Source organism: Chiloscyllium punctatum, chromosome 25 (assembly GCF_047496795.1).
Source record: "Chiloscyllium punctatum isolate Juve2018m chromosome 25, sChiPun1.3, whole genome shotgun sequence".
NCBI lineage: Eukaryota > Metazoa > Chordata > Chondrichthyes > Orectolobiformes > Hemiscylliidae > Chiloscyllium > Chiloscyllium punctatum.
The window spans coordinates 65938502-65966331 of record NC_092763.1 but is presented as its reverse complement, the minus strand read 5'-3'; the positions used below and the strand labels follow the sequence as shown (position 1 = coordinate 65966331).

The 27830-nt window shown below is 41.6% G+C and overlaps 1 protein-coding gene across 4 annotated transcripts in view; it reads left to right on the top strand.

Annotated features, from left to right (window-relative positions):
* The window catches only part of col4a5 (collagen, type IV, alpha 5 (Alport syndrome)), a 266388-nt gene that overhangs the window by 201754 nt on the left and 36804 nt on the right, over positions 1-27830 (top strand). For all 4 annotated transcript variants that reach the window (XM_072595460.1, XM_072595459.1, XM_072595461.1 and 1 more), the window contains 7 exons: positions 455-594; positions 5453-5579; positions 6118-6198; positions 8337-8435; positions 9858-9908; positions 10849-11034; positions 27187-27320. In XM_072595460.1, coding sequence (XP_072451561.1) covers positions 455-594; positions 5453-5579; positions 6118-6198; positions 8337-8435; positions 9858-9908; positions 10849-11034; positions 27187-27320 — 818 coding nt within the window. The remainder of the gene's footprint in view (positions 1-454; positions 595-5452; positions 5580-6117; positions 6199-8336; positions 8436-9857; positions 9909-10848; positions 11035-27186; positions 27321-27830) is intronic.

Sequence of the window (27830 nt, the reverse complement as noted above, 5' to 3'; positions counted from 1 at the left end):
GTCCAAAACGTTGAATTTCCTTCTCCTCAAATGCTGCCTGACCTGCTGTGTTTTTTCAGCACCACTCTAACCTTGACTCTAATCTTCAGTATCAGCAGTGCACACGTCTGCTCTGTCTTAAAAGTATTACCATTCGTGCATTGTTGGATAGCCAAATGGAGGGAGCTTTCTGGTGTATCTAACTTGTACTTGACCCTAGAGGCAATGAGATTGCATTATTTAAGTAATAAGAAATTCATGCATTTCCTCATGTTAAAATCTTTCCCTGAAGACTCATCATCAATGTTTTAAAATAAAGAAAACTAAACAGCATATCAGACAGAGCTAATACTAAAGCAACCTATGCTTTGTTGTTTCATCCAGCCAATATTAATAATGAAATCTGTGAGTTGAAAATTCATCTTTTGCATTCATGGCAAGTGAAATCATGATAATTCTGCTCTGTACCGGATAGGTCCACTAGGCGGGAAAGGTTCTCCGGGAAATCCTGGTCGTCCAGGTCAGCCAGGTTCTCCAGGTCGTCCAGGGTTAAAGGGTGATAAAGGTGACTCAGGTTTACCAGATCTAGGGTCTCCAGGCCCCCCTGGTCAAAAGGTAAGACTTTCTCTTCTGGCAATAGGCAACATAATTATTATGAGAAGCTAGGTTTATTTATAGTTGAAAGTAAATGCAAATTAATAGGCTTTAACCAGCATTTAAATAAGCAGTAAAATATTTTAGATGTTGCTGAAGCTGATTCAATTTGTAACTCGATTCAGGTGTTTTGGGTGCAAGTTTATTTTTCATAGTGCATTCCAATATCTTGCTCTGAGGGCAATTTAGGTACAGTGTTCCCTCTAAGCTGCACAGCTATACACATGTGTAGGAGAAAGTGAGGACTGCAGATGCTGGAGATCAGAGCTGAAAATGTGTTGCTGGAAAAGCGCAGCAGGTCAGGCAGCATCCAAGGAGCAGGAGAATCGACGTTTCGGGCATGAGCCCTTCTTCAGGAATGAGGAGAGTGTGCCCAGCAGGCTAAGATAAAAGGTAGGGAGGAGGGACTTGGGGGAGGGGCGTTGGAAATGCGAGAGGTGGAAGGAGGTTAAGGTGAGGGTGATAGGCCGGAGTGGGGGTGGGGGCGGAGAGGTCAGGAAGAAGATTGCAGGTTAGGAAGGTGGTGCTGAGTTTGAGGCTTGGGACTGAGACAAGGTGGGGGGAGGGGAAATGAGGAAACTGGAGAAATCTGAGTTCATCCCTTGTGGTTGGAGGGTTCCTAAGCGCCTAAGCTGTCTGAATGGTGTCATTGAGGTTTCCTGGTCCTGTGCTGTCTTGATACCATCCATCTGACCCTGCATACTCTGCTTGGGTCTGAGTTAAAATACACCTGTTAAGACAATTCCACCATAACTGCTGTAATCGCAGTCTGTGGAATTTGGTGCCTTTGGTATTTATTTCTTTGAACACTCACTATCATTGTCACAAAACTTTAAGAAGGCCTGATATTATGACATTTAAGTTGCGGACAGTTAGGTTGGGTTATAGAGCTGTGTGCTGAGTATATGTTACTTCTGCTGAATTACTGTTGTCACTGTTTTGTGATCAAAGACCTATTATTGTTTTTCAAAGCTTCTGGAGAGTTTAGAGAAGCTTCTTTTAGAATAGAATCCCTCCATTGTGGAAGCAGGTCCCTTGGCCCAACAAGTCCACACCGACCCTCTGAAGAGCAAGCCACCCAGACTCGTCCCACTACCCTATCCCTGTGACCCTATGTTTCCCATGGCCAATCTACCATTTTTGAGCTGTCGGTGAAAACCAGAGTACCCGGAGAAAACCTGCGCAGACACGGGGACAATGTGCAAACTCCACACGGACAGTTGCCTGAGGGTGAAATTGAACCCGGGTCCCTGGTACTGTGAAGCAGCAGTGCTAACCACTGAGCCACTGCACCACCCCACCACTGTGTTTTTCAGAACTAAGTGTAGAGACTGAGAAAAACCCAAAGGTTAGAATTGGGCCATGAAGATGAATTTGAACTAATTCCAGTGGTGAAGATTTTCCAAAATTTTCAGAGAATTGGGCAGAATTTTCTATAGACACATTTTGCCTGTCTTGTCGGCAGATGTTGTGCAGTGTTGGCTCAAAGGGTCTGTGGGCCTTTGGAAGAATTCCTATCCACTTCCCCACTCCCCCACCCTCCTCATTTCTTTCTCCTTCCACTTTGCTTTTCAGCCTTTTTAGTTTAATATTCTGATCATATCAAAGGCACTCCACTAGCATATATGCCATAGAAAGTCAAAACTGTAGCGGTACCCACTTCTGCTCAAATCCTGCCCCTTTTAGAGGAGGCTGTGAAAAACTAGGGGCCCTGAGCTATCTTGGAGCAACAGAGCACCAGTGCATGTTTCTGTGTCTCCATTAGCTCAAACCTTGTTTGCATATCCTTCATGGTACCATCTAGCTGCCCTTTGTGCATTGATGACCCTAGCAGTTAGTTTGTATGTTTATATGAAAAGTTGGATATTCTGCTCAACTTTGTTTCTTGAGTCTCTCTTACTAATGGAAACATCTTCTCCACACCTACGCTATCCAAGTTGCTCGGTATTCTGTAAATTATAATCAGATCTTATCCAAAGTTTAAGCCTTTGGCTTTTCTAATTCTAAATTTTTTTTTGATCACTGATGTGCTGCCTTTCATTTTGTATTTTTTTCTGACTGCCCTTACACCTTTTGCTTTCCTCTTCTTCTATGTTTTCATCTATGTTGCTCTCTCATCTGTTATCAGTTGCAGCATCTTTTTCTCTCAAATTTACTCTTTCAGAAACTGGAGATATACAACTATAAGATATAGGAGCAGCAATAGGGTATTTGATTCATTAAGTCTGCTTTGCCATTTGATCATGACTAATATGTTTCTCAATCCTATTCTTCTGCCTTCTCCTTGTCATAGAATCTTAGAGATGTACTGCATGGAAACAGACCCTTCGGTCCAACCCGTCCATGCCTACCAGATATCCCAACCCAATCTACTCCCACCTGCCAGCACCCGGCCCATATCCCTCCAAACCCTTCCTATTCATATACCCATCCATATGCATCTTTAATGTTGCAATTTTACAAGCCTACACCACATCCTCTGGCAGCTCATTCCATACACATACCACCCTCTGTGCGAAAATGTTGCCCCTTAGGTCTCTTTTATATCTTTCCCTTCTCACCCTAAACCTATGCCCTCTAGTTCTGGAATCCCTGACCCTAGAGAAAAGACTTTGTCCATTTATCCTATCCATGCCCCTCATAATTTTGTAAACCTCTATAAGGTCACCCCTCAGCCTCTGATGCTCCAGGGAAAACAGCCCCAGCCTGTTCAGCCTCTCCCTATGGCTCAAATCCTCCAACCCTGGCAACATCCTTGTAAATCTTTTCTGAACCCTTTCAAGTTTCACAACATCTTTCCGATAGGAAGGAGACCAGAATTGCACGCAATATTCCAACAGTGGCCTAACCAATATCCTGTACAGCCACAACATGACCTCCCAACTCCTGTACTCAATACTCTGACCAATAAAGGAAAGCATACCAAACGCCTTCTTTACTATTCTATCTACCTGCGACTCCACTTTCAAGGAACTATGAATCTGCACTCCAAGGTCTCTTTGTTCAGCAACACTCCCTAGGACCTTACCATTAAGTGTATAAGTCCTGCTAAGATTTGCTTTCCCAAAATGCAGCACCTCGCATTTATCTGAATTAAACTCCATCTGCCACTTTTCAGCCCATTGGCCCATCTGGTCCAGATCCTGTTGTAATTCGAGGTAACCTTCTTTGCTGTCCACTATACCTCCAATTTTGGTGTCATCTACAAATTTACTAACTGTACCTCTTATGCTCACATCCAAATCATTTATGTAAATGACAAAAAGTAGAGGACCCAGCACCGATCCTTGTGGCACTCCACTGGTCACAGGCTTCCAGTCTGAAAAACAACCCTCCACCACCACCCTCTGTCTTCTACCTTTGAGCCAGTTCTGTATCCAAATGGCTAGTTCTCCCTGTATTCCATGAGATCTAACCTTGCTAATCAGTCTCCCATGGGGAACCTTGTCGAACGCCTTACTGAAGTACATATAGATCACATCTACTGCTCTGCCCTCATCACTCTTCTTTGTTACTTCTTCAAAAAACTCAATCAAGTTTGTGAGACATGATTTCCCACGCACAACGCCATGTTGACTATCCCTAATCAGTCCTTGCCTTTCCAAATACATGTACATCCTGTCCCTCAGGATTCCCTCCAACAACTTGCCCACCACTGAGGTCAGGCTCACCGGTCTATAGTTCCCTGGCTTGTCTTTACCACCCTTCTTAAACAGTGTCACCACGTTTGCCAACCTCCAGTCTTCCGGCACCTCACCTGTGACTATCAATGATACAAGTGATCATCTTACTAATCACGAACCTATCTCTGTCTTAAGTGCACTCAATGTCTTGGCCTCCACAGCCATCTGTGGTAATGAGCTCCACAGCTTCACCATCCTCTGGCTGAAGAAATTTGTCCTCATCACAGTTCTAAAGGGTGGTCCCTTCACTCTGAGGCTGTGTCCTAGTCTCTCCTACAAGTGGAAACGTTTTCTCCATGTCCACTCCAGCAGGCCTCTCAGTATTCTGTAAGCTTCAATCAGATTCCCTCTCATCTTTCTAAACTTCATCAAGTACAGACCCAATGTCCTCAACTGCTCCTCATATGACAAGCCTTTTATCCTCGGGATCATTCTATAGAAGGATAGGAGTTATAAGCTACTGGGATGGCCACAGCAAAGTGTCACATCTTTGAGTAAGCAGGAGAATGCAGAATGGTTTAAGCCAAAACAGAATGTGGGGGTGAAGGAAGTTGCATCTGCTGTGAGCCTTTCTTCATGAATAACCATGGGACTGATTTGGGCTGGGACCCAGAGTATATAAGTGAGTTTGGTTATGGCAGGCACTGGAGCTAAGGCAATTATAAATAATTTAAAAATTAAATGCAGAGCTTTTTCTGACTGTTTTTGCGAATTTTTGAATTAATCTTTTTTTGTGTGTGAAGAAGTTTAAAGATATACTGGTTCACTTGGTATGGTATAAGTTTGTGATGATAAGTCTGTATTGTACACTTCATGCTTAATCTCCAAATGCTTCCATCATTATCACCATCAGCAAAAGATTTAGAACCAAAATCACTTTAACTAAATGCAAGATGCTCATTCCAGATACTGTACATGTTTCGAATGGCAATCTACATAATTTATTTAATAATTGGATGTTTCTCACACTTCAAGTTGACATGCAATAAAAAAGTCGGTGTTGTTTGTGCATGATTTACCTGTTATAAAGTTGGGTATATTAATCTGAAACCCTGGTGTTCCTGTGACAGATGTTAATTGATACCTTTATCTTCTATCACTCTATTTTCTCACACTCTGATTCTCTCTTAATCAAGGGTGAACCAGGTTCTCCTGGTTTCCCTGGTAACCCTGGAAGTAAGGGTGTACCAGGTAGCCCTGGCCTTCCTGGTTTGCCTGGTGCGCCTGGTCCTAAAGGTGATGCTGGTCAATCAGGATTCCCAGGTAAGTCCCAAGAAATAACTGCTTTCCACAAGAATTTGATACCTTGTGTTTAAAACTGAGAAAAATTAAATGCGTTCAACTGAAATGTCAGCTGGGCTGGAAGAAAAGTTGCAATGTGATCTTTAACTGGCGACAGATTTGCATGCTAGATAATTTTACCAAAAAGAAATAAGATTGTAAGGAATAGCTGTAAATTAATTGGCATAAGGTAAATAAAATGAGAGAACGGAAGGTGTATCTTAAGATTTGCTGTGGGAGGCGTGGGTTTGAATTTAGGGGCGCTAGCATCAATACTTGGGAAATGAGGAACTGTAATGTTAGGACATGTCTGAAATAGCAAGGAAATACTGAGAGTACTGTTTGAGAACAGAAAGAATTTGCTGGAATGTATATAATTTTGGGCTAAGTTTCAGACCATATTTTTGGAGGTACCTATCTTTATCAATTTTTTAAGTCTCATTGGTATTAGTCCAAAAGTAAGGTGGACCAATTAAATATGTGAATGCAAGCCACATCTTGTTTTTTTCCCAACATGCAGGTACACCTGGAATTCCTGGTCCCAAGGGAATTGATGGCTTCCCAGGTCCTCCTGGCCTTACTGGACCACCTGGTTCACCAGGTACGTTGAGGACAATGTAAAGTAAACCATGGTTTGGAAACTTAGGTAGAATTGTTCATTAATCAGGTTGTTAGCATTGGACACAGACCATTAATGCCAGTTTGATTCTGACTCAGAATTAATAACCCAACTGAAAAATAGTCCCCCAAATGGCAGTTGGTTTAAACTCTGAAATGCTATGCAAGTAAGTGATGTGTGATTTATGTCCCATAATTTTGGCCACATTGTCATGTAGTGCCTAATGCCTTTCTATAAATATGTATCCCATACTAACACGTTCAACAGAAACATCAGATGAGGCTTAGGAACAGGTATCTTACTTAACATCTTGATTAGAGACAGGTGTTTGGCAGAAGGAAAAATCAAGGTAATCGATCATTTCATCTCCCTGTTTGGTGAGCAGGATAAGCCTTTACCTCGGAACAGAGAAAATTGGCTGCCATCCCAAACTTTGCAGTCTCATGCTGATTTGATGATAACAAACACAGCACCAATCAGTTCGATGTGCTACCCCTGCCTTTTGAGATCAACAATGGGGTGATATAGTCTTAGACTCCTACTCTGTTAGGAATCTTTTTTCTTTGTCTTCATGACTATGGTTTTTCTGTTAACATGGAAGGATTTACCTCTACATACACAATCAAATGGGAAATTTCTCAACCTATCACGTTTGAAAGCTGAAACCCAAGTGCAACATGCTATAATCAGAGAACTTTATGCTGATGATATCACACTGGTTGCTCAGACAGTAGACCATCTCCAAAGGCTCATAGCTCATTCATCGTATGCCTGTGTCATTTTCTCCTTCACCATTAGTGTGATGAAAACCATAGTTATGGGATCAGATGCTGTATATCTTCTGATGAACACACTTAATAACACATCACTGGAGAGAGTCAGCAAATTTTACTTCCATTGATCCACAGTGACAGGCACCTTGGTCTCATGATGACGAGTTCAGCAGACCTTGGAGAAACAGCTACAAACAGTGGCTGACTAACATAGCAAGCATGGAAAAGCAGCAACCTGACCACGCAACCTTCTTTTCTAGAATGTCTACATCCTCAGCACATCATCAAGTGACATGAAAAGCTGAACAGCTTACATTTGCAAAGTAAAAAAGTTCAATAGCTTTAATCTCCTCCATCTACCACACATACTTGATATCACCTTGAAAGACAAAAGTGCTGTGATCTCAGGTGATGGTAAATTTCTAACAATTAAATAAAAGTCACCTCCACAAAATTGAAAAGCAAAAGCCCATTCACCTCAACCTTAGAATCTCAAACATTAAATTAGAAACCTTCACCTCAAAATTACCTATGAAGCACCCCTTTCTAAGGCAAATATGCTTTGCATGCTGGTACTAATTGAGCCAAGTCAATTTTCTGGCCTGGCATGCGCAGAAGTTAGAAGATGCCTCTATTTCCAAAGATATGCGATACAGGAAGGTAGCTAGTGCGATGGGCACTCTAATTCCAAATCAGGAATGTTGTCAAAGAGACATAAAAGCCCTCAACATCAGTGATGACTATTTTAAAATAATAGCCAATGGTCAATCCAATTTGCAACATCAGCTATGAGCAGTAATTTACCACCATCTTGACGTGTGGTTTCAGAAGCTTCAAAGCACATGTCAATCATGTAAACAACACATCAGCAGAGATTGTTCTGCATTTCCAACAAGGGACAACTTCATGTACAGTACTTGTGGCAAATTTTGCTGTTCCAGAATTGTCTTATTTAACCATCAAGAGCAGTATAGTGGATAATCTCATCTGGCCTCCTTGCTCTGAGGATGCATTACATCATCATCCTGCAGATGGAAGGATGTCAAACATGCTGAAGGAAAATGGGAAAATCTAAAGGCATTTGACAGCAATGTTCATAAATCTCTCTCAGTGACTAGGAACAAAGTATTTTGGTACAGGATTTGGGAGGAGACTACACGTCCAATTACATTGACGATTGGCCCTAGGTGGGTGTGGAGGGATAAAAGGAGTAGACCAGAAACAAATTCAACTTTTTTCATTAAATTTTGTTATTTGATTCATGTTTCTGATTTTTATTTTGGATTATCCAAAATCATTGTAAATATCATGATTAGTAACAGCTTTAATCAATTATTTTGTTTTCAGGTGAACCAGGTCCTCTTGGAATTCCAGGGATTCCAGGAGAGAAAGGACAACCAGGCCGCGATGGTATCCCAGGCCGAGCTGGTCCAAAGGGAGATTCAGGTTCAGTTACTTCCTAAAATGAATGGATTTGAGTGTGAATCGATGTTGTGACTCTCTGACAATATGCATTTATACAAGAAATACTACAGTGGTTTACAGATAGGTTGACCAGATCTTGTGAAGGTTAGGATTGATGACCAAAGGCTTGATGAAAAGGTCCAATTTTGTAAAGGACAAGGAAGCAAAGAAGTTTATGGAGGGATTTCTGGGAAACTTCCCACCCAATCCCAAACTCAACCCAATAACACTTGGGATAAACGGGCCCCAAAACCAATAGCCCGCCCATCATATGTAATGAAATAATTAAGGGTCACTTGAGATTGTTAACAGGTCAGCTGACCATAATATTATTCTATCCATGCCAAAATATGATTGGCATTGTCAGATGGGCAATCATGGTTTCGTTTTCCAAGATGTTGAAATAGCAGAATGGAAGGATGGAATGTTATCATTGGAGGGCTTTCCTTGCCAATCTGGGGCACCCCCAAGATGTAAACACCCTTCTTTCCTTCCTGTCTACCCATTGTACAAAACTCACTTGCTCAACTCCCACTCCATCCCACTCAAAGCTACCAGGTTTACCTTCCTTCAGAATCCATGAACCACCTTGCATGAGCCTGACTGCAATCCCAACAAAGGCCACCACTCAACTCTAGCATTGTTGGCGTTGTTGGAGTTGCCAGCAAACATATTGACAAGAGAGAATGGGGCTTTCTCAAGGAGCTTGTTTAGCACACCAGCAGTACTTTATGACTTCAGAGTCAACTGGCTGCCAGCTTTCTTTCAGGTGTAGAGGGGCCATGTGAGGTACATCCACTCATGCCCCTGTAACTTCCAGCCTCTTGTTTAAGGATACCCTCAAAATGGGTAATATGACTTGGGATATGGCAACACACTGGCCCATTATGACGCATTCTTCCAAGACTAAATAACATACCTATAAGCAAAAGCAAACAGTGCATTGTTAGTTCACAGGGAGACTTGGTAGAATCTTACGGAGATTACATGTGTCAAACAGAATCACAGAAAGAGCAAAATTGGCAAGATTCAAAGAAGGCTTCATTGATTGAATCGCCTTTTATATAGAACAGCATTTGTGGGGCCTGGCAGCTTCAAAAGTTTGTGGTGTCTGATTTAAGGAAGAGGAAATGTAAAAATCTATGTCTCCTCCTCAAGGTGACTTTCCAGGTGTCAAGCATTTCAAGGGGAGATAAATACCATCTTAGCAGATAATTAGAGTTCCTGGAAGAATCACTGTTAGGTCAGTTTTGCTGTAAAGTTCGCTTCTCCCCAAAGCAGCTTTTGTCTCAGGTGTGTCAACAATTAAAAGAAAATCTGAGCTATTAAAGGTCAAACTGTGTGCTTTCATTTTTGTCCAGTGTTTCTTTTCGTTGCCCTCATGATTGTGATGTCTGTCTGTAGGTCCTCCAGGTCTAGGACGTCCAGGACCCCCTGGTCCTTCAGGAATTCCAGGTAAATAATGAATTAGAAAAATCTTCAACTCAAAATTGAAAGATACATCTCTTTAATTTTACAGCAGCAATACTGTGCAGTCTTATTAATTTTCAATTCAAAGATTTCATTGCCATTGAATTTACCTTTTAATCCAACAATAATCAGAGTGAAGATTAATTTTAGACTTGTAGTGATAAATGCTGTAATGCAGGATCTGCTGACAATGCAGAACTATATATGTGTTCAAAAGTGAATAACAAAGCTGTAAATTAATCTGAGCCCTGAAATTCAATATGGCCCTTTAGCCTTTCTCATGCATCATACATTTTACATAGTGTATACTGCTGATTCAGTAAAATGAAATCCTCTGTAATGACAGCTAAAAGTGAAGCTGAAGCAGCACTGATCAAACACTGAGGCTACTGTAAGGTCATCTTGCAGAGTTCTGTTGTATTATTCAGAAGAGGCTATAATGCCGAGAGAAGGATTTCCAGAGTGAGTTGTAGTGTACAACCAAACTGAATGTTCAAAATGATAGTTTTGTTGAATAACAAATGTCAAGGAGTAATATTTGTGCAATGGAATCCAATAGTTCAAACAGAATCTAATCAAAATAATTAATTCCTGAGAAATAGGCATGGGTTCCCCCCTAATACAATGGTTCAGAAGCATAAATTGTGAGAACAAATTTTTAGTGACTTATGACTGTCATCTGCATACTGTAGAGTTTACAGAAGTATTTTTAACTTTTTGCCTCAGTTCTCCAAAATCCATTATTGTTTCTAATTAGATAAAATGAAATATATCAAAATTCTGTCCAAGCTATCTAAAGGTGGAAAGGATAATGGTTATCATGAGAAAAATGCTCATGAATGACCTTTATTGTCGACTTGTGAAATGTATTTCAATTACTGGGTGATTCCAAGCCACTCACCATTTAATGTGTTCCTCATGACAGGACCAAAAGGAGATCCAGGAGTTCCAGGTAACCCAGGGGGTCCTGGAGCTCCAGGTCTTAAAGGTGATCCTGGATTTCCAGGATTCACAGGTCAGCAAGGCCCACCAGGACCTCCTGGACCACCAGGGCAATCATTTGAGGGCCCAAAAGGATCACCAGGGACTCCAGGGCAGCCAGGAAGACCAGGTAAGATCAGAAAAAAGGTATTTCTTTCCAAAGTGGATGAAGAGTCTAACGTGTTGCCTCACCCATTTTGCACTATTTTCATTCAGCTGTTCCGCATGTATAGAATGTACCTGCTTAATGTGAGTCACAGATCACAGACAGCACAGTGTCATTCATCGTCAAACATTCTTAATGGCAAATGCAGTCACATTTGTCTTTGTTTATTCTACATCATCCTTGTAGAGCATCTTCACAATGTTGTGTTCTCATTTCATTTCACTTTGCTTGCTGGCGCAGTCTCAATTCAGGTCATCTCGTTGGGGGGACTGTCCCATCCCTGGGCAGATCAGTGGGGCATTTTTTTATTCTAAATGTTTTGAGCATCTGTAGCTTCTACTACAATAGTTCTTGTTCTTTTAATATATCAGTTAGCAGATCAGTTAGCTAAACAAAAAGATTGTGGGACTGGTGGCAGCACAAGGGCAGTTCATCAATCTTTGTCGATATTCAAATAAGAAAGATGTTTGCTTAAGTACTGTAGTCAGTTTTGAGCTTTTATTTCTGCACCTGTATCTGAACACTAAGTAAGCCTCATGCATTTTTGCAAGAAGTGACTATTTCCTCTGTAAAACTACAGAGAAATAAATACCTTAAGCAGGAGAAGGTCACTGGGGTGATTGTTCAAAGTTTAAGGTTAAGAGTTTGAAGTTGAAACACCAGGTTAAGAATTCATTTGATTCAGTTGTGTGATGTGTTCATAAATATATTTGAGGGCAGTTTCTTAGCTTGTTATTTATATTAGAATTATAAATATGTGCCAACAGAATGCAGAGGTTGAGATGTTTATGAGGAGGGATGGAGGGGGCTGCATGGGGAACCAGCCAAATTCATGGATTGAAACCCGACAGGAGTGTTTCTAATCTTCCCCACACACCCCCCTCCCCATCCGGCAATTTCAATCTGCCCATTCCTGACGCTTCAATCTCACATCCCACCTCATTAACCAACTTCTCTGATTTCTCTGCACTCCCTTCTGACAATGTCCTCATCAATCCCCCTAGCCCCAGTGTCCTCTCCTCTTCCCCTCCCCCAACAACCTGATACCCACACAAACTCAAATAATCTTAAATGATCATTAGCAGGAGGTCTCCAACTGACCCGATCCTAGCTTCTAATCTCCCCTCTTGCCTCGGATCTTCCTTGTGGTATGCCCCTCCCAGGTTTGCCTCTGGGCTTTGATCCCCCACCTGCTTCAAATCAGAGATTGCTTTCCGTTTCTGCCAAGCTTCCTGTCCCCAACGTACCAGGCCGCAGTCCTTTCCCTATCCCTGTCTCAGGCTACATCCTTGTGCCAAAGACCCAACAGCGAGCCAATCTCTCAATCAGACCATATCCAAAATTACACACCACACCCAGACCTACCTGGGAACCCGCGCAAAGTTTAAAAATAACCTTATTCTCTGGTTTTAGACAGAGAAGCAAGTTTGTGCTTTCTTTTGTTAACAAACTCATGTTGGTAAAAGCAGTGGGCCTGAGTTTGAAGATTGCAGTTTTATTCTGTGTCCGTTTTTCAAAAGGAAGATTATTTTTATGTTGCTGTGTTATTTTGATATGGAGTTAAACCCGAGGAGTTGAGGATTCAGCCCAGTCTGCTGAGGTGAAAGGACCAGGCGTTTGTAGAAAGTTGAATGAAGTCGACATCAATCCTCATATAAATCTGCTCTTATTGAGCAGAATGAAGGGAAGCTGGTTTGGGGAAATGCAAATATCACATGGGAGCAACATTCTCCAAATGTTGAGTGGAAGATTTCTTGGAGAACAGTAGAGGGAGCTCAATACTGAAAGTAGTAAAGAGAAATAAAATTAAATAGCTGAGCATGCTCAACCTCACTTCTGAGTAAAATCTCCTCATAGTTAATGGGAAAAAAAACAGAACTGAACCAATAGTAGGTCGGGGATTCCAATAAATATTTGCTCAGCAAGTTAATTCCATCTGCATATCTGTTGCATGATAATGCAATTAAAAAATGCTTCAATTGAATGGCTGGCTTTTTATAGACTAACATCATTATAGTTCCTGCAACCTAAGGTGAAATATTGAGTTTGTTTTGCCTTCTTAATATGCAAAGGGGAACCCAGCCTGAAATTAAGATTTTTATTCAATTCCTTAATTTATTGGGAGACATTCCATTTTAGTAAGTTGTTCAAACTGTTTGCCTTTAAGATATGCTGTTAGGCTTTTAACCTATTTTAAGAATATGATTTTAGCTCCCACAGTGTCCAAACAAGTAATTCCCTCTCCTGCCCAAGATGGAATGGAACCTTTTTTAAAGACTCATGCTTTGTTCACAGAGTTCAATAGATGGAACATTGCGGGAAGAGATGAATGTCTTGGCTACTGGTTACAGAGCCCCACAGTGCCTCTGTTCTGGACAGCCCACTGCATCGTGTGCCAATCAGGCACTTTACAGGCCATCTATGGGCCTTCCACTAGGATCAAGGATTTGGGTGGTAGAAGTGCTGCTTTGCCAAGAGTTGCTGGCCAATCAGCTCAATTAAACATCAGCACCACCTCAGAGGCAATGGCCACCGCTGGTACCAGACACATACAATGACCAGGATGCCAGGTTAGAGGTGTATGATAAGAGGTTCAAGGGCTGCTTAAGGGGCTGTCTCTTAGTGTCCCCTAAGATAACTCCATCGAGACTGGTATCCCTTCACCAAGTTACCCTTTATTTACATGTGCATAGTACTTGACACTGGTGTGGCTTCCTCAGAGCCAGCTCTGAGTGAACAGAACTTCTGACACTCCTGTTTATATCTGTCAGCCAGGGTTCTCTGATTGGACTAGGATAACAGCCCCAGTCAGGAATCCTTTTCCATCATGCCCACCTGGATGACCTCATTACAATCTCTACATCCTTCCCTCTCTAGGTTCAGGGATGTAGGCCTGTACTTGTTCTTTCCTGGGGCGCTTTCACACTGGGTCCAGTTCCGTCGACTCAACCTCAGATATGGGAGGCGTGTACCGGACCATAGACTATCTCTCACATATGGTGCATTTTGGAATAAATTCATCCTCTTCTTCAGACAGTAAAGGTGTCATGGCTGCAACATCTCCCGGGTCTATCTCAGACTCTGAGATATCTTTGACACTGGATGGAGGGGGAGCACCTACAGGTTCCAACAGCCTATTTGGCTGTTCTGAGGGAGCGGGTATGTTTTGCTCCTGCCCTATTTGCAAGTTTGCAGTTTCATGTGCTTGTTCAGGATCGCCTCACCTCCCCAAACTTTGTATGTCATGGGACTTGACCTCGCGTCACCCACGCCATTTACCCATGCAGGGCTATTCCCAAGGTTTTGACACCAAATGTCATCCCCTGAAGCAAACTCTCTCTCACTTAACAGAGTTTTCTGCCTGGCATTGGTGTTCCTGATGCCATTTCACCTCCACCCCCACACCCCCAACACCACTACCATCAGTTCCAGGAAAATCAGATTTGTCCTGGTGCAAAGTCATCTCCCTGTTTGCAGCTCTGCTGGAGCTATCCTTGTAGTTGCATGAGGGATGGTCCATTAATCAAATAGGTACACTTTGGTATCAAGTGAAGCTGTGGGCTGTTGCTTTAAGCCTGCCTTCAAAGTTTGGGCTACTCAGACCACTGAACGATAGTATGGAGTCATCCTTTGTGACGAATGCCATTCAACTTTAGGAAATACTTGAATTCCCTGCTGGTAAGTAATGGCCCTTTGTCTGTGACCAACGCTTCCAGGAGCCCATGTATTGCAACTTTTCTACTGTCATCCCCATGTTTGACAAATGAATTTTATAAACATACAGCCATTTTGAGTGAGCATCCACTAATGACTAAGAACGCTCAGTCCGTGAAGGGGCTGGCATCGTTAACATTTTAAACCAGCCATTATCACGAATTTGGCTATAATTTTGGACCTTGTTGGCACTCTGGGCACTGCCCCACCAATGTGGCCATATCTGCATCCAGTCCTGACCATCAGACATACTTCTCGACAACATCTTTATTTTGGACACGCCTGGATGACCCTTTTGGCGTTCAGCCAGTATGTGGCTCGGAATACTCACTCTTGCTCCCCAAAATAAAATGATCTGGTCTTGCCGGGCTGAGAAAGGTTTCAATTCTGGTTGCAATGGCTCTTTTGTTTCTCCCAAGAGCACCAGCTGTTTAAGTTTCGCCAGCACCAGATCTTCTTGTGTCCACAGTTTGATATTGCCAGCGCTGACCAGAAGGATGTCCAGAAAGTTTAAAACCTGAATGGACTCCTCCAACAGTGACACCACTGGTGGGATATCTGAATGGACTCCTCCAACAGTGACACCACTGGTGGGGTATCTGAATGGATTCCTCCAACAGTGACACCACTGGTGGGGTATCTGCCACCAGGAGGCAGCTCCAGGCATCTCCATTTCTTCCAACTTGTATCCGTACAAACTCAGAATGATGGCCTCCCACTGAATGTGACTTAAAACTATAGCGTCACAGCTTTGTCCTCTTTGAGTAGCCTTCACAGGGGTTTGTGGTCTGTTAATATTACAAATTTATGACCATAAAGATATTGGGTGAACTTCCTCACACCAAAGATGATCGCCAAATCTTCCTTCTCTATCTGGGTGTATTTGCGCTCTGCATCAGCCAAAGTCCTGTAAGCATACACTATCAGGCATTCCTCTCCATTAGGCCACCTGTGAGCCAACACCAACCTGATACCGTACAGGGAGGCATCACATGTCAACACCAGATCTCGCTTGGGATCATAGATTGCCAACACCTTAGACAATGTTAGCTACGTCTTCATTTCCCTAAAGGCTCCATTTTGGCTGTGAGACCATCTCCAAGGTGGATCCTTTATCAATACTGAGGGTGCCAGGATGGAAGCCAGGTTTCTTATGAACTTTCCATAATTGTTCACCAATTCAAAGAAAGACTTAAGCTCTTGTACAGATGTGGGAGCTGGGGCATTTTTGATTGCCTTCACTTTATCTTCCAATGGGGATAGCCCAGTCTCATTGACTCTGTAGCCCAGGTAGCCCAGGTGCCTGGAGCACACATTTTTCTCTTTTAAGGCATATGCCCATCTTGGAGAAATATCTAAGGACTATCTCTAAATTCTCTAAATGACCTTTATTGGTCTTCCCTGTTATTAGCACATCATCAAGATAAATGACCTTGGGTAAGCCTTGTAAAGCGTTGCCACTCTCTTCCCACTGAAATAACTCCACAGAGGTTGGTATTCCATCACCAAATCATCATTTATGTGCACAGTACCTGACATTGGTCCAGTTTCCTCACAGCTAGTTTTCAGAGTGAACGGAACCTGTTTATATTTGTCAGGCAGGGCTCCCTGATTGGACTAGGTTAGCGGGGAACTCATTTTATGAAGTCCACCTAGCTGGTCTCCTTACAATCACTGCACTGCCCCACCGCTGACCCTTTCTGATGTCAGGAGTCCGTCAGGCACTGAGCACTCCCGAGTGAGAGACATTCCACTCCAGGAACTTAAAAGCAAACAATCTGGAGTTGACCTGTTGTGCTCCCTGCTTCACATGTCTCCTGCTCGGCAAAAGATTAATAGCAGCAGTGGTGGGAAAGATCTTTGAATGGCCATCAATTGCCCATTTATAGGCCTCAGCTGGTGAAATGTGTCTTCTGAGGGTGGTGCCCAACCCAATCAAATGGTCCACCATCACTAAAACATGCCTCAATAGAGGACTGAATATTTTGCCCAATGACTTCACCTGAAACACAGTTAGATTTTGGAAGTTAGAATTGATCTGAACACTGCTGGATTTGAGAAAGTACATGGAGTTGAAGTGGCTTCTGCCACCCCCCCGCTATCCAATAAACAGAACAGGGAAGAGGATCAAAATGTCAAATTAAGTGCCCACTCTTTCAGTTTAAAGTGACCCACAAGCATTTGTGCTGCTGCTTATTAGCATGATCTCTGTGTGCAGCCAGTATAATTCTCCCCAACTAGCTCCACACTTCCACAGACAGCTCAGATACAGTGCATTAATATGAATTAAAGCTAGCCAGTACCTCTTAAAGAGGAGTTGTACTGTGGCCAGAGCACATGCTTTGTCAGCCAAATCTGACCAAAGAGATGAATGGCTGAACATGAGAGAGGAAGAGTATCCAGTTTTTTTTCAGACACTGCATTGAAGATTATAGTGATGGAGATAGAAAGAAGGAGAGATGTCCTGTATCTGCGGAGGATCAAGAGGTCATTCATACTAAGTGTCAAAAGGTGATGGGCAAATAGCCAAGACAGTGACTGCCAGGAATGCAGTCCCAAGGACCTGTCTGCAGTGCTGGAAGACATTTAATGACTGTACATGAGTAGTCAAGGTGTGAGTAGATGCCATATTACACCAATGGCACCCATTGTCTCACCTACTGCTCAATTCACCACATGTGAATCACTCACGCACCTACAACCTTCTAACAATCAAGACTCATATGAAACATTCATATCTTCATGGCCTCACCTTTACACATTGTTACAAGTCTCCCCTCCATACTTCACAGCTTGTACACAGGCCTGCTCGACCTGTCACCATGCACACTCAGATTACTGCCATCAAGGTGATGTTTACCAGTTTTCAAAGGAACTTGCAAGGTATCACAGCAGTGCAGTCCAGCTCCTCTCAGGCTGAAAGCATTTCTACTCCAGCCCTACCTCTCTACCAGGTTCCATTTGCCAGCCCAGACCACTATCGCCCATATTAAGACAATTCAATGTGACATCAAAACCTCTGAGACTCAATGCTTCTCAAGGTCATCCTCAAAGAGCATTATGATCTCTCCATTGAAAGTCAGCAGCCGTCAACTAGCTATGCTGCATCACTGGGATCACACTGTTTGGGAATTAGTAAGGTAAACAAAAGGCACATGGAAGACAGGCAAGAGGTTGAACTGGGGCGACGAGTTTCATTTTGTGTTTATTTATTTCTAAAATATGCATCATGTAAGGCTCTAATATTTGAACTGGGGCCAAGTGGACACTGAAGGTCTGCGATAAAGTGAAGGAATGAAGTGTGGAATTATTGGTGCATGGAGAATTGGGGTCGAGGTTACTGGCACAAACTTAAATTAGTTTTCCCACGCAGAAAGGGGCTCCATTATTGTAGCATTCCTCAAACCTATGAGCCAATTCCAGTAAGACTGCTGAAGGCATATTCTCTAAAACCTGCCACACCCCTAGCCAAGTTACTCCAGTGCAACTAGAACACTGGCATCTGTTCAGCAATATTGAAAATCACCCCTGAATGTCTCGCACACAAAAAGCAGAACAAACCCAAAGCTGGTCACTTACCATCCTATCAATCTACTCACATTAATCAGCAAAGTAACAAAAGGGATCATTGACAGTACTTTCAAAGCAGCATTCACTCAATAAACCTGCTCACTGCTGCTCAGTTTGGGTTCCGCCAGGGTCACTCGCCTACTGCACTCATTGCAGCCTTGGTTCACATATGGACAAAGGATTAGATTCCCTACAGTATGGAAACAGGCCCTTCAGCCCAACAAGTCTTGGGAAATAAGGCAGGGTAGGTGACTAAGGTGTCAGTGGGGGAGCACTTTGGGGCCAGCGACCATAATTCTATTAGATTTAAAATAGTGATAGAAAAGGATAGACCAGATCTAAAAGTTGAAGTTCTAAATTGGATAAAGGCCAGTTTTGATGGTATTAGGCAAGAACTTTCAAAAGCTGACTGGGGGCAGATGTTCGCAGGTAAAGGGACAACTGGATAATGGGAAGCCTTCAGAAATGAGATAACGAGAATCCAAAGAAAGTATATTCCTGTCAGGGTGAAAGGAAAGGTTAGTAGGTATAGGGAATGCTGGATGACTAAAGAAATTGAGGGTTTGGTTAAGAAAAAGAAGGAAGCATATGTAAGATATAGACAGGATAGATCGAGTGAATCCTTAGAAGAGTATAAAGGAAGTAGGAGTATATTTAAGAGGGAAATCAGAAGGGCAAAAAGGGGACATGAGATAGCTTTGGCAAATAGAATTAAGGAAATCCAAAGGTTTTTTACAAATGTATTAAGGACAAAAGGTCCAGTAATCACTTCTCTAGCTTCCCACAGAGTTCTAGGGTACAGCTAATCAGGTCCTGGAGACTTATCCACCTTTATGCGTTTCAAGACATCCAGCACTTCCTCCTCTATAATACAGACACTCTATTTCCCTGCAGTTTATATCTTCCACATCCTTTTTCACAGTAAATACTGATGCAAAATACTCGTTTAGTATCTTCCTATTTTCTGCAGATCCACACAAAATTGGAACATTTAAAAGGCATTTGGATGGGTATATGAATAGGAAGGGTTTGGAGGGATACGGGCCGGATACTGGCAGGTGGGACTAGTTTGGGTTGGGATATCTGGTTGGCATGTATGGGTTGGACCGAAGGGTCTGTTTCTGTGCTGTACTCCCCTATGACTCTAAGTCCACACTGACCCTCCAAAGAGTAACCCACCCATACCCTACATTTACCCCTGACTAATGTACCTAACACTATGGACAATTTAGCATGGCCAACTCACCTGACCAGTACGTCGTTGGACTGTGGGAGGAAACCGGAGCACCCAGAGGAAACCCATGCAGACATGGGGAGAATGCAAACTCCACACAGTCACCTGAGGCGAGAATCCAACTCATGTCCCTGGCGCTGTGAGACAGCAGTGCTAACCGCTGAGCCACTGTGCCACCAGAGTTGAACTCCAGAGACTCTAGTCACTGCCCCTGACATTAAGGCAGTATTTTACAGAATATGGCTTCAAGGAGCCTGAGCAAAATTGGAATTAAAAAGAATCTGGGAGAAAACTCTCCATTGTTAGAGTTATACCAGTCACAAAGGAAGATAGTTGTGGACTGTTGGAAGTCGATCATCTCAGCCCCAGTACATCTCTCCAGTAGTTCCTCCATGTTGTGATCTAGGGTCAACCATCTTTAGCTGTGTGATCAAGAACCTTTCCTCCAGCATAATTCAGAAGTGGACTTATTTGCTGATCATTGGACAATGTTCAGCACCACTCACAACTCTCCAGATACTGAACTAGCTCAGGTTTCACAAGCAGATAGATCTGGACAATATCCAGGCTTGCCATGACAAGTGGTAAGTAATGTTTGGGCCGCAGAAATGCTGGGCAGCGGCCATCTCAAACGAGAGAATCTAATCCTCATCCCTTGACATTAAATCACACTATCATCATTGAATCACCCATTACCAACATCAAGGAATATCCCATTGATCAGAAATAGAACTGAAACAGCCATATAAATTCAATGGCTACAAAAACAGGTCAGAGGCTAGGAATTCTGCAGCGAGTAACTCATCTCCTACCTCTCCAATGGCTGTGTAGTGTCTGCAAGGCATAGACAGGAGTGTGATGGAATACATTCCTTGTTCCTGGTTAGGTGCAGCTCCAATAATACTAGAAGCTTGATACCATCCAGGAGATTGACATCCTATCCACTACTTTCTACATTTACTCCCTTCACTACTGACACACAGTGGCAACAGTATGCACCATCTACAAGATACACTGCATTAATTCTTCAAGATCCTTGCAACAGCATTTTCCAAACCCATGACTCCTTCCAGCTAGAAGAACAACAAAAGTAAATTCATTTTAACACACACCTGCAAGTTTCCCTCCAACTCACAAAAATCATCCTGATTTGAAACTATATCATCATTCATTCACAAATGCCAAATGGACAGTAAGTGCTGGTTTGACCAGAGGTGTCTACATCCTATGAACTAGTTTTTAGAAAGCCCCATTTCCTCTTGCTTCTCTTATACCTCCCTCCTGTGCTGCTGCTGTTGAACTTCTCACCTGATAGTTGGTGACATGGCCATTCCCTGAGGAAAACAGTGCTGTGTAGTACGCCATGCACAGCCACGTAGAATGACACCCACTCAGGTGAGTACTGCTGGACACACTTCAATAACCTAAAGGGAAGATCTTTGCTGATTGAAGAGGATTCAAGTTGCAGAATTCTCAATATGAAATGGAACATTGTGTTTTTGATCAAACACCTTAAACAATAATTTAGAGATGGCTGGGTCCTCCTTTCCCCCTAAAATTGGGAATACTGCTGTTGTACTTTAATTGCTTGTATTTAGTTTCTAACCAACAGTCTTGTTTTGTGATATGGTATATCTGACGCATCTAATGATGACCTTTGGTTGAACCTTGACCCTCCTCAGGTCCTCCAGGTTAGATCTTTCAGCAATAATTAACTTGGATGAGTTGGGATTATAACAGCACTAATGTATACAGCATTAAGCAATAGACTATAATGTGAATATTCATTTCCTTTTAAAGCAAAAGCTGAACTATTCCTGCACACTTTGCAAATAGTACACAATATTGTTCCTCCAAAATTAATGCTATGAAATTTGAAGTCGAATCATCAACTTGAAGAGTGGGCCATTCTCTTCCTAAATTGTACCTTTCTGTTAATTTTTAAACAAAATAAGATTGCACCACTGAGGAATGTAAAAATAAATGTGGTATGAGCTTTGAAGGCAGAGCAAAGGGCACAGGAATGGATAACTTGCACTTTTTTCGGTATGCCAACTGACTGAGTGTGGACTCATAGAACTGATTTGATGTAAACACCTCTAGACTGTGTTCTTGACATAGGCTTAATGTCAAAAACATAGTTCTTGATTTTAAGCACGGCGGGGAGAGGGTCTTGACAGGTGGGATGCAGAATTTCAGATCAGACAGCCTAACCATTCCCTGCCCATCTATCATTTTACAGGCACGAATGAGTCTATCATTAAAGGTTGAAATCTGGTCAACTATTGAGTGGGAGTCTGCAATGTGTCATTTCAATGGAGATTCTCCAGTAAAATCAAAAAAGGTTCTAGACCTCCTGCAGTCACCTGTTGGTATCAGTTGTCCAATGTTCTGTATTAATCATTAAAATCAAATGCTGTTCTTTAGTTTTGATCCCATGACCTCTAATCATGGAGGCACAGCAGCTGCTTGGCTGCCCTTGATGAGCTTCTTTCCATGAAACACATTCTCTCAGATCCTACAGCTCTGGAAAATTAATTTTGTACAGTTTTCATGATCAAAATAAGACACAGGGAGAATGTGCAAATTCCACACAGTCAGTCACCTGAGGCTGGAATTGAACCTGGGTTCCTCGCACTGTGAGGCAGTAGTGCTAACCACTGAGCCACCATGCCACCCCAAGCTTGTGAATATTTTATTCCAAAGTCAGATTGATTTAGCAACACTTGCAGCAGAAGTGCTGATGTGAATAGCAGCAAGGTCAGTGTGAGTGACTACAAGATAGGACACTTTGACAAGAACAAGGCCATCAAAAGATGAAGTAAGACAGATGGATTCAGCAGCAACAAAGTTGATGGGTGATGAGTAGATGGGTCTTGGGAGTGTGGTGCAGTGGAAGTTTGTCAAAAGAGACAAAAAGCTGAAAGAAAGTTAAATGTAGCTGAGTTGGGGTCACTTGGCAGCTGCGGGAAAACCAAGAAAGAAATCTGCAGGAAAACATCTGTTTGTATAAGGAACTGAATCAACTTCAGCTGGAATACTGTGTACAATTCTGGGCGCCAAGCTACATGAATGTGAATGCATTGGAGAGAGTGGAGGAGAGATTACAAGAATGGTTTCAGGGATGTAAATTCCATTTGGAAGATAGTTGAGAGAAGTTGGGATGATTTTACTTGGGAGAAGAGAAGGCCAAGTGGAGATTTGATAGAAGCTTTCAAAAACATGAGGGGTCTGGACAAACTAGATAGGGAGAAGCAGTTCCCACTCATAAAATGATTGAGAATGAGAGGGTGCAGATTTAAAGCAATTTGTAAAAGAAGAAAATGCAATGTGAGAAAAAATGTTCCTCTCACTTCAGCTGGCTTGGGAATGTCATGCCTGGAAATATGGTGAAGACAGGTTTAATTAAGGCATTCAGGAGGACATTAGTCTATTATTTGAATAGAAATAATATGCTTGGGTTTGGGCAAAAGACAAGAGAATGAATCAAAGTTATAATGTTCTTTCAGAGATCTGGTGCAGTTGTCATAGGACAAACAACCTTCTTTTGCACCATAGTAATTCTGCAATTCTACGATATTATAAGATTTAATTTCCAAAATCAGACAGGTTGTGAACAGTCTGATGCTGAGAGTTTTCCACTGACAATTTTCTTTGACAGTGATATGCCCCACTTTAGTCAGCTGTTTAATTGCTGCATTAATCTTGCTTTCAACAGTAGTCAGAGTGGTCCAGTCGACTCGGTGCCATGGGTGAATAAGGGGAGAGTTGGTCGGCTTCTGTCTCCTGAAAATTTAGCCTTGCTGTCTCCCTATTTGTTACTCACACGTAAACCAATTGCATTCTGATGTGACGCCACAGGGAACCATGCCCTGATGAGCATTCATGTTTTTAGGAAAGATGTGGAACAATGACAGGAGTGGGGGGGGGGGGGTTGGAAATGTAGGGAAGTTTCTTGCCAATTTTGATAATTGCATGTGTTCTTTTAATCATAACATTGATCTATAAATCTTAACCAGGAGATTGAGATACACTGCTCTTTGTTCAAAACAATGCAATGAGATCCTTAATGTCCTGTTAAGGGGGCAGATGGGCCTTCGGTTTGATACCTCATCCAAGAGGAGGCATCTTCAACAATGTTGCATTCCCTCAGTACTGACCTGAAGGGTTAGCTTATATTTTCTATTCTAGCTTAAAGGTGCAAGTACTGCAATAAGCCACAATGACATGAAGAAACACCATTCTGATCCAACCAATAGCCTGTGTGAAAATCATATCATTGATCATCAGAAGAGTACATGGAACTGACCCTCTACAGTGACAGATGTTGTCATGCATCGTCTGCCCCAATAACAGCTGGCATTCAGTGCAGCTAGTCCATTATCTTATACGTAGAAACTGCCGTCAATATTCATTTACAAAAGCAGCTAATTCCTCACTCTGTTATTTTAATAGAAACACAAATTTGTTTAAAATATACAGGAATGCCACTGTTAAAACAGTGGAAAGAGGAACTCAAGTCTTGATATGACAAAGTCATCAACAGTAAATTCAACTCGAAGGAAATGTTTTAAGTGGCAGTTAACAATAAGGGTAATTGAATTTTGGTCCTATCATTTGAAGCTGATCTTTTTTAACACAAGAACACAAGAATTAGGAGCTCTAATAAATCATTCAGTTCATAATTCCTTCTCTGCCATTCTAAATGATCATGTCTGATCTTGGGTTTTACTTCCACCTTTCATATCCTCTCCCGACTTCCCTTGATTCGCCAAGAGACTAAAACTCTGTCTACCTACCCTAGTTTTTAATATATTCATCAAAGTTGTAATGTTATTTGGCATACCTACTTTTATCACTAATTTTATTTCAAATCTTTATACTATATATAATTCTCACATTATAATATTATATACTACTGTTTCAGCAATGCTTTATTTGCATGCTTTTTAAAAAAATGTTGATTAAAATTAAAATTCCTTAGATAACTGGATTGGTAATTTCTATTGACTAACCTTGTTTAATTCCTTCCTGCTCAAACAAGGTTTTGCTATCTTCTTTAAAAATGCTGCAAATTCACTTTGTAGAGAAAGTATTGGCCAGCTTTAATCTTGTAGAAGGTGTGGAAAGGTTAACCTTGTTCTTGTCATGATAAATGAAGCAAAAATGTTACTCTCTTTGCTTAAAACCACGAGGATTTTTGCTTTTGAAATAGTCCTGTAACAGGCTAATGAAGTTTCTAACCAGCATTCTCGTTCTGTATTGTGCGATGTGACTGACTCACCAAACGATGGCCCTGGATCTTACTAAACTTTGACTCTTCCCAGGTCCTCAAGGTTAGATTTTTAACTCTGTAAGTGGTTGCTATTTGGCATACTGTGAGTGTTTTCAAGGTGGTGGAATTAACCATGTAACTCTTGGGGGAATAACAATTATGATGAATGCCATGTGGAGAAGTAATGACTAATGAATTGAAAGCATTGAAATATTAAGAAAGAACAATCTGCCTTAATTGTTCTGGTAAAATCATTAATGTTACAGTACTGCTATACTTTTATTTGCCAATTAAACATCTTCCATTTTTAAGACAATAGAAATGGTGAAGGACTCCTAAGAACATCTTGCACCAATTGGGAAAAACACCTTCATTTGAATGTTTTCAATCATGTGAAAATTGCCACTGACTTTACTTCCCCAGGCAAAAAAAAAGCATTTGTAGCTTCAATATTGTTTCTGTCACTCAACAAACTTGGAAGGGTGAAACTAGCTAAGATACACTGGATCAAGAGTTTTTGTTTATAATTTTCCCACTGGGAGAAGAACAGTGGATATGTTTTGCCCTTGATTCTGACTTTTGAGTGATTACCCCTTTTAAGAATTTACTTATGATGAATACTCAAGGCTCTCTCAAAGTCTTGCCATCTGTGTACAGATTTCTTAGAAATAACTTCTGTTTTAATGCTTCTTTTATAAAACAAGGTACTACAACTTTGTGAAATGGATTGTTTTAACACTGTGCAGGATACTTTTGAAAAGGTCAGGCTATACAAGATGCTTAATTGATGAAGCTATTACCCATTACGTTTTTAATATCTGGGCAGATTCCTTATAAACATTATTCTGAATTGAAAAGTGTGCCAAGCGATAAGAATTCTTAACTTGGATTGTAATTATGTTCTTTACAAGTAAATATCTCATTGATATATTTTGTTCTGCTTCATTGATGAATGTGTGGACCATTGTAATGTATTGCATTTGCTCTGAATCTTCTATTAAAATATGAAAATTAAAATATGGTAGAGAAAGAGAGCACCAGGGATTGGCACTGGGGCAGAGGACTGAAGAAGGGAAAGTCTAATAGCCACATGAAGGGAAGGGGTGGAAGGACAAAGAAAAAGAAGGGAAAATAACAGCATCAGTCATGGGAAGGTGGAAAATTAGAGCGGGAAGATTTCGGGAAAAGGACAAATGCATGATGGAGAAAGAAGTAATGGTGGCTTGTGTGGTGTAGCCTTTTGCTTATGAGCCCTGACATGACTTCATAATCATATGTGGCCAATGATTAGTTTCAGTGAATGTTTGAGAATCTAATCTCCAATTAAAAGAATGTGAATCTTTGGAATTCTCTATGCTACAGAGCCACAGATTTGCATCATCATTAAGTACATTCAATAAAAAGAAATTTGTGATTATTTCAGAAGTTAATGGATGAGTGAAGGAAGGGAGGTTACTTATAAAATCAGACATTTTTGTAGCTGCACCCCATTTACCTGGAGCAGCTACCATTTACACTTCATGACAAGTTCACACTTACAGTATCACTTTTATATATGTGCCAGTATTTTTGCAGATCTGCCAATAATAATCTGGTCTTGCATGAGAGCAATTACATGAACAAATGATATTTACATGTGAAGTACAGAGGTATAATCAATGATATCAACCATTATAACTCATTTTTTCAAATCTTCGAAAGGAAATTAGATGAGTAGTTGAAGGAGAAGTTTTGCACGGCTATGAGGGAAGGGATAGCTCTTTCAAAGAGCCAGCATAGCCATTCGAGTTGAACAACTTCTTAATGTGTCGTGTCATTCCACAATTCCCTGTAATTGCATTGGGAGTGATAACTGACCTCAATAGCTCGGCGTCCTGGATATGAAAAGCCACACAGCATTCCATCTCCTGATCATAATGCAGTGTTCCCTGCGAGAGAATATACACTAGCTAAGAAAAAGGTCAGACTTGGAACTTCATTCCTCTTTTGCAATGACTTTACATTAGCACAGTAAGAATGGTCTGTTTGATTAGTAAATGAAGGATTGCTAGTACAAATAGGATAAGGAAAGATCTGTCAATTCAGAAGAATATTGAGGAAAATTGTGTCCTATGCAAATAGTTTACAGCTCCTGTGTGGTGGATTTGACTTTTAATAAGATGCAATCTGGATATAACCTTTGTTTATCTTGTACCTAACTCTGGGAACTATAATTATAGTTTGGTGAAATAACTGTCCAATATGAGACTAGAGCGAAACTTAACTAAAGACTGTTAATGCAGCTATATTAATATCTAAAGACATTTTATTTTCTGATTTCAAGGCCCACAGGGTCCAGTGGGTCCACGAGGTCCACCAGGATTTGGGGGTATCAAAGGAGAAAAAGGCAATCCTGGTCTTCCAGGATCACCAGGGTTCCCTGGAATAAAAGGAGAAATTGGACCATCAGGACTGCCAGTAAGTGAAGAATTTGATGTATATGTGTGTTCTTAACCATGATCACTGAACCTTGTGTAAGTTTCTCTTGTTTCAACTCTTGGTTAAAAAGCTGAGGAAAACTTTCAACAAAATGATTAGATTAGATTCCTTACAGTATGGAAACAGGCCCTTCAGTCCAACAAGTCCACACTGACCCTCCAAAGAGTAACCCACCCAGACCCATTCCCCTACCTTGTATTTATCCCTGAATAATGCATCTATCACTATGGGCAATTTAGCGTGGCCAATTCATCTAACCTGCAGATCTTTGGATTTTGTGAGGAAACCGGAGAAAACCCACGCAGACACAGGGAGCATGTGCAAACTCCACACAGATTGTCGCCCGGGGCAGGGGTCAAACTGGGGTCCCTGGCACTGTGAGGTAGCAGTGCTAACCACTGAGCCACCGTGCCACCCCACACCACTGAGCCACCGTACTGCCCCATGATGATTGACATCATTGTTTTGCAATGGTCATGGCTATTGAAG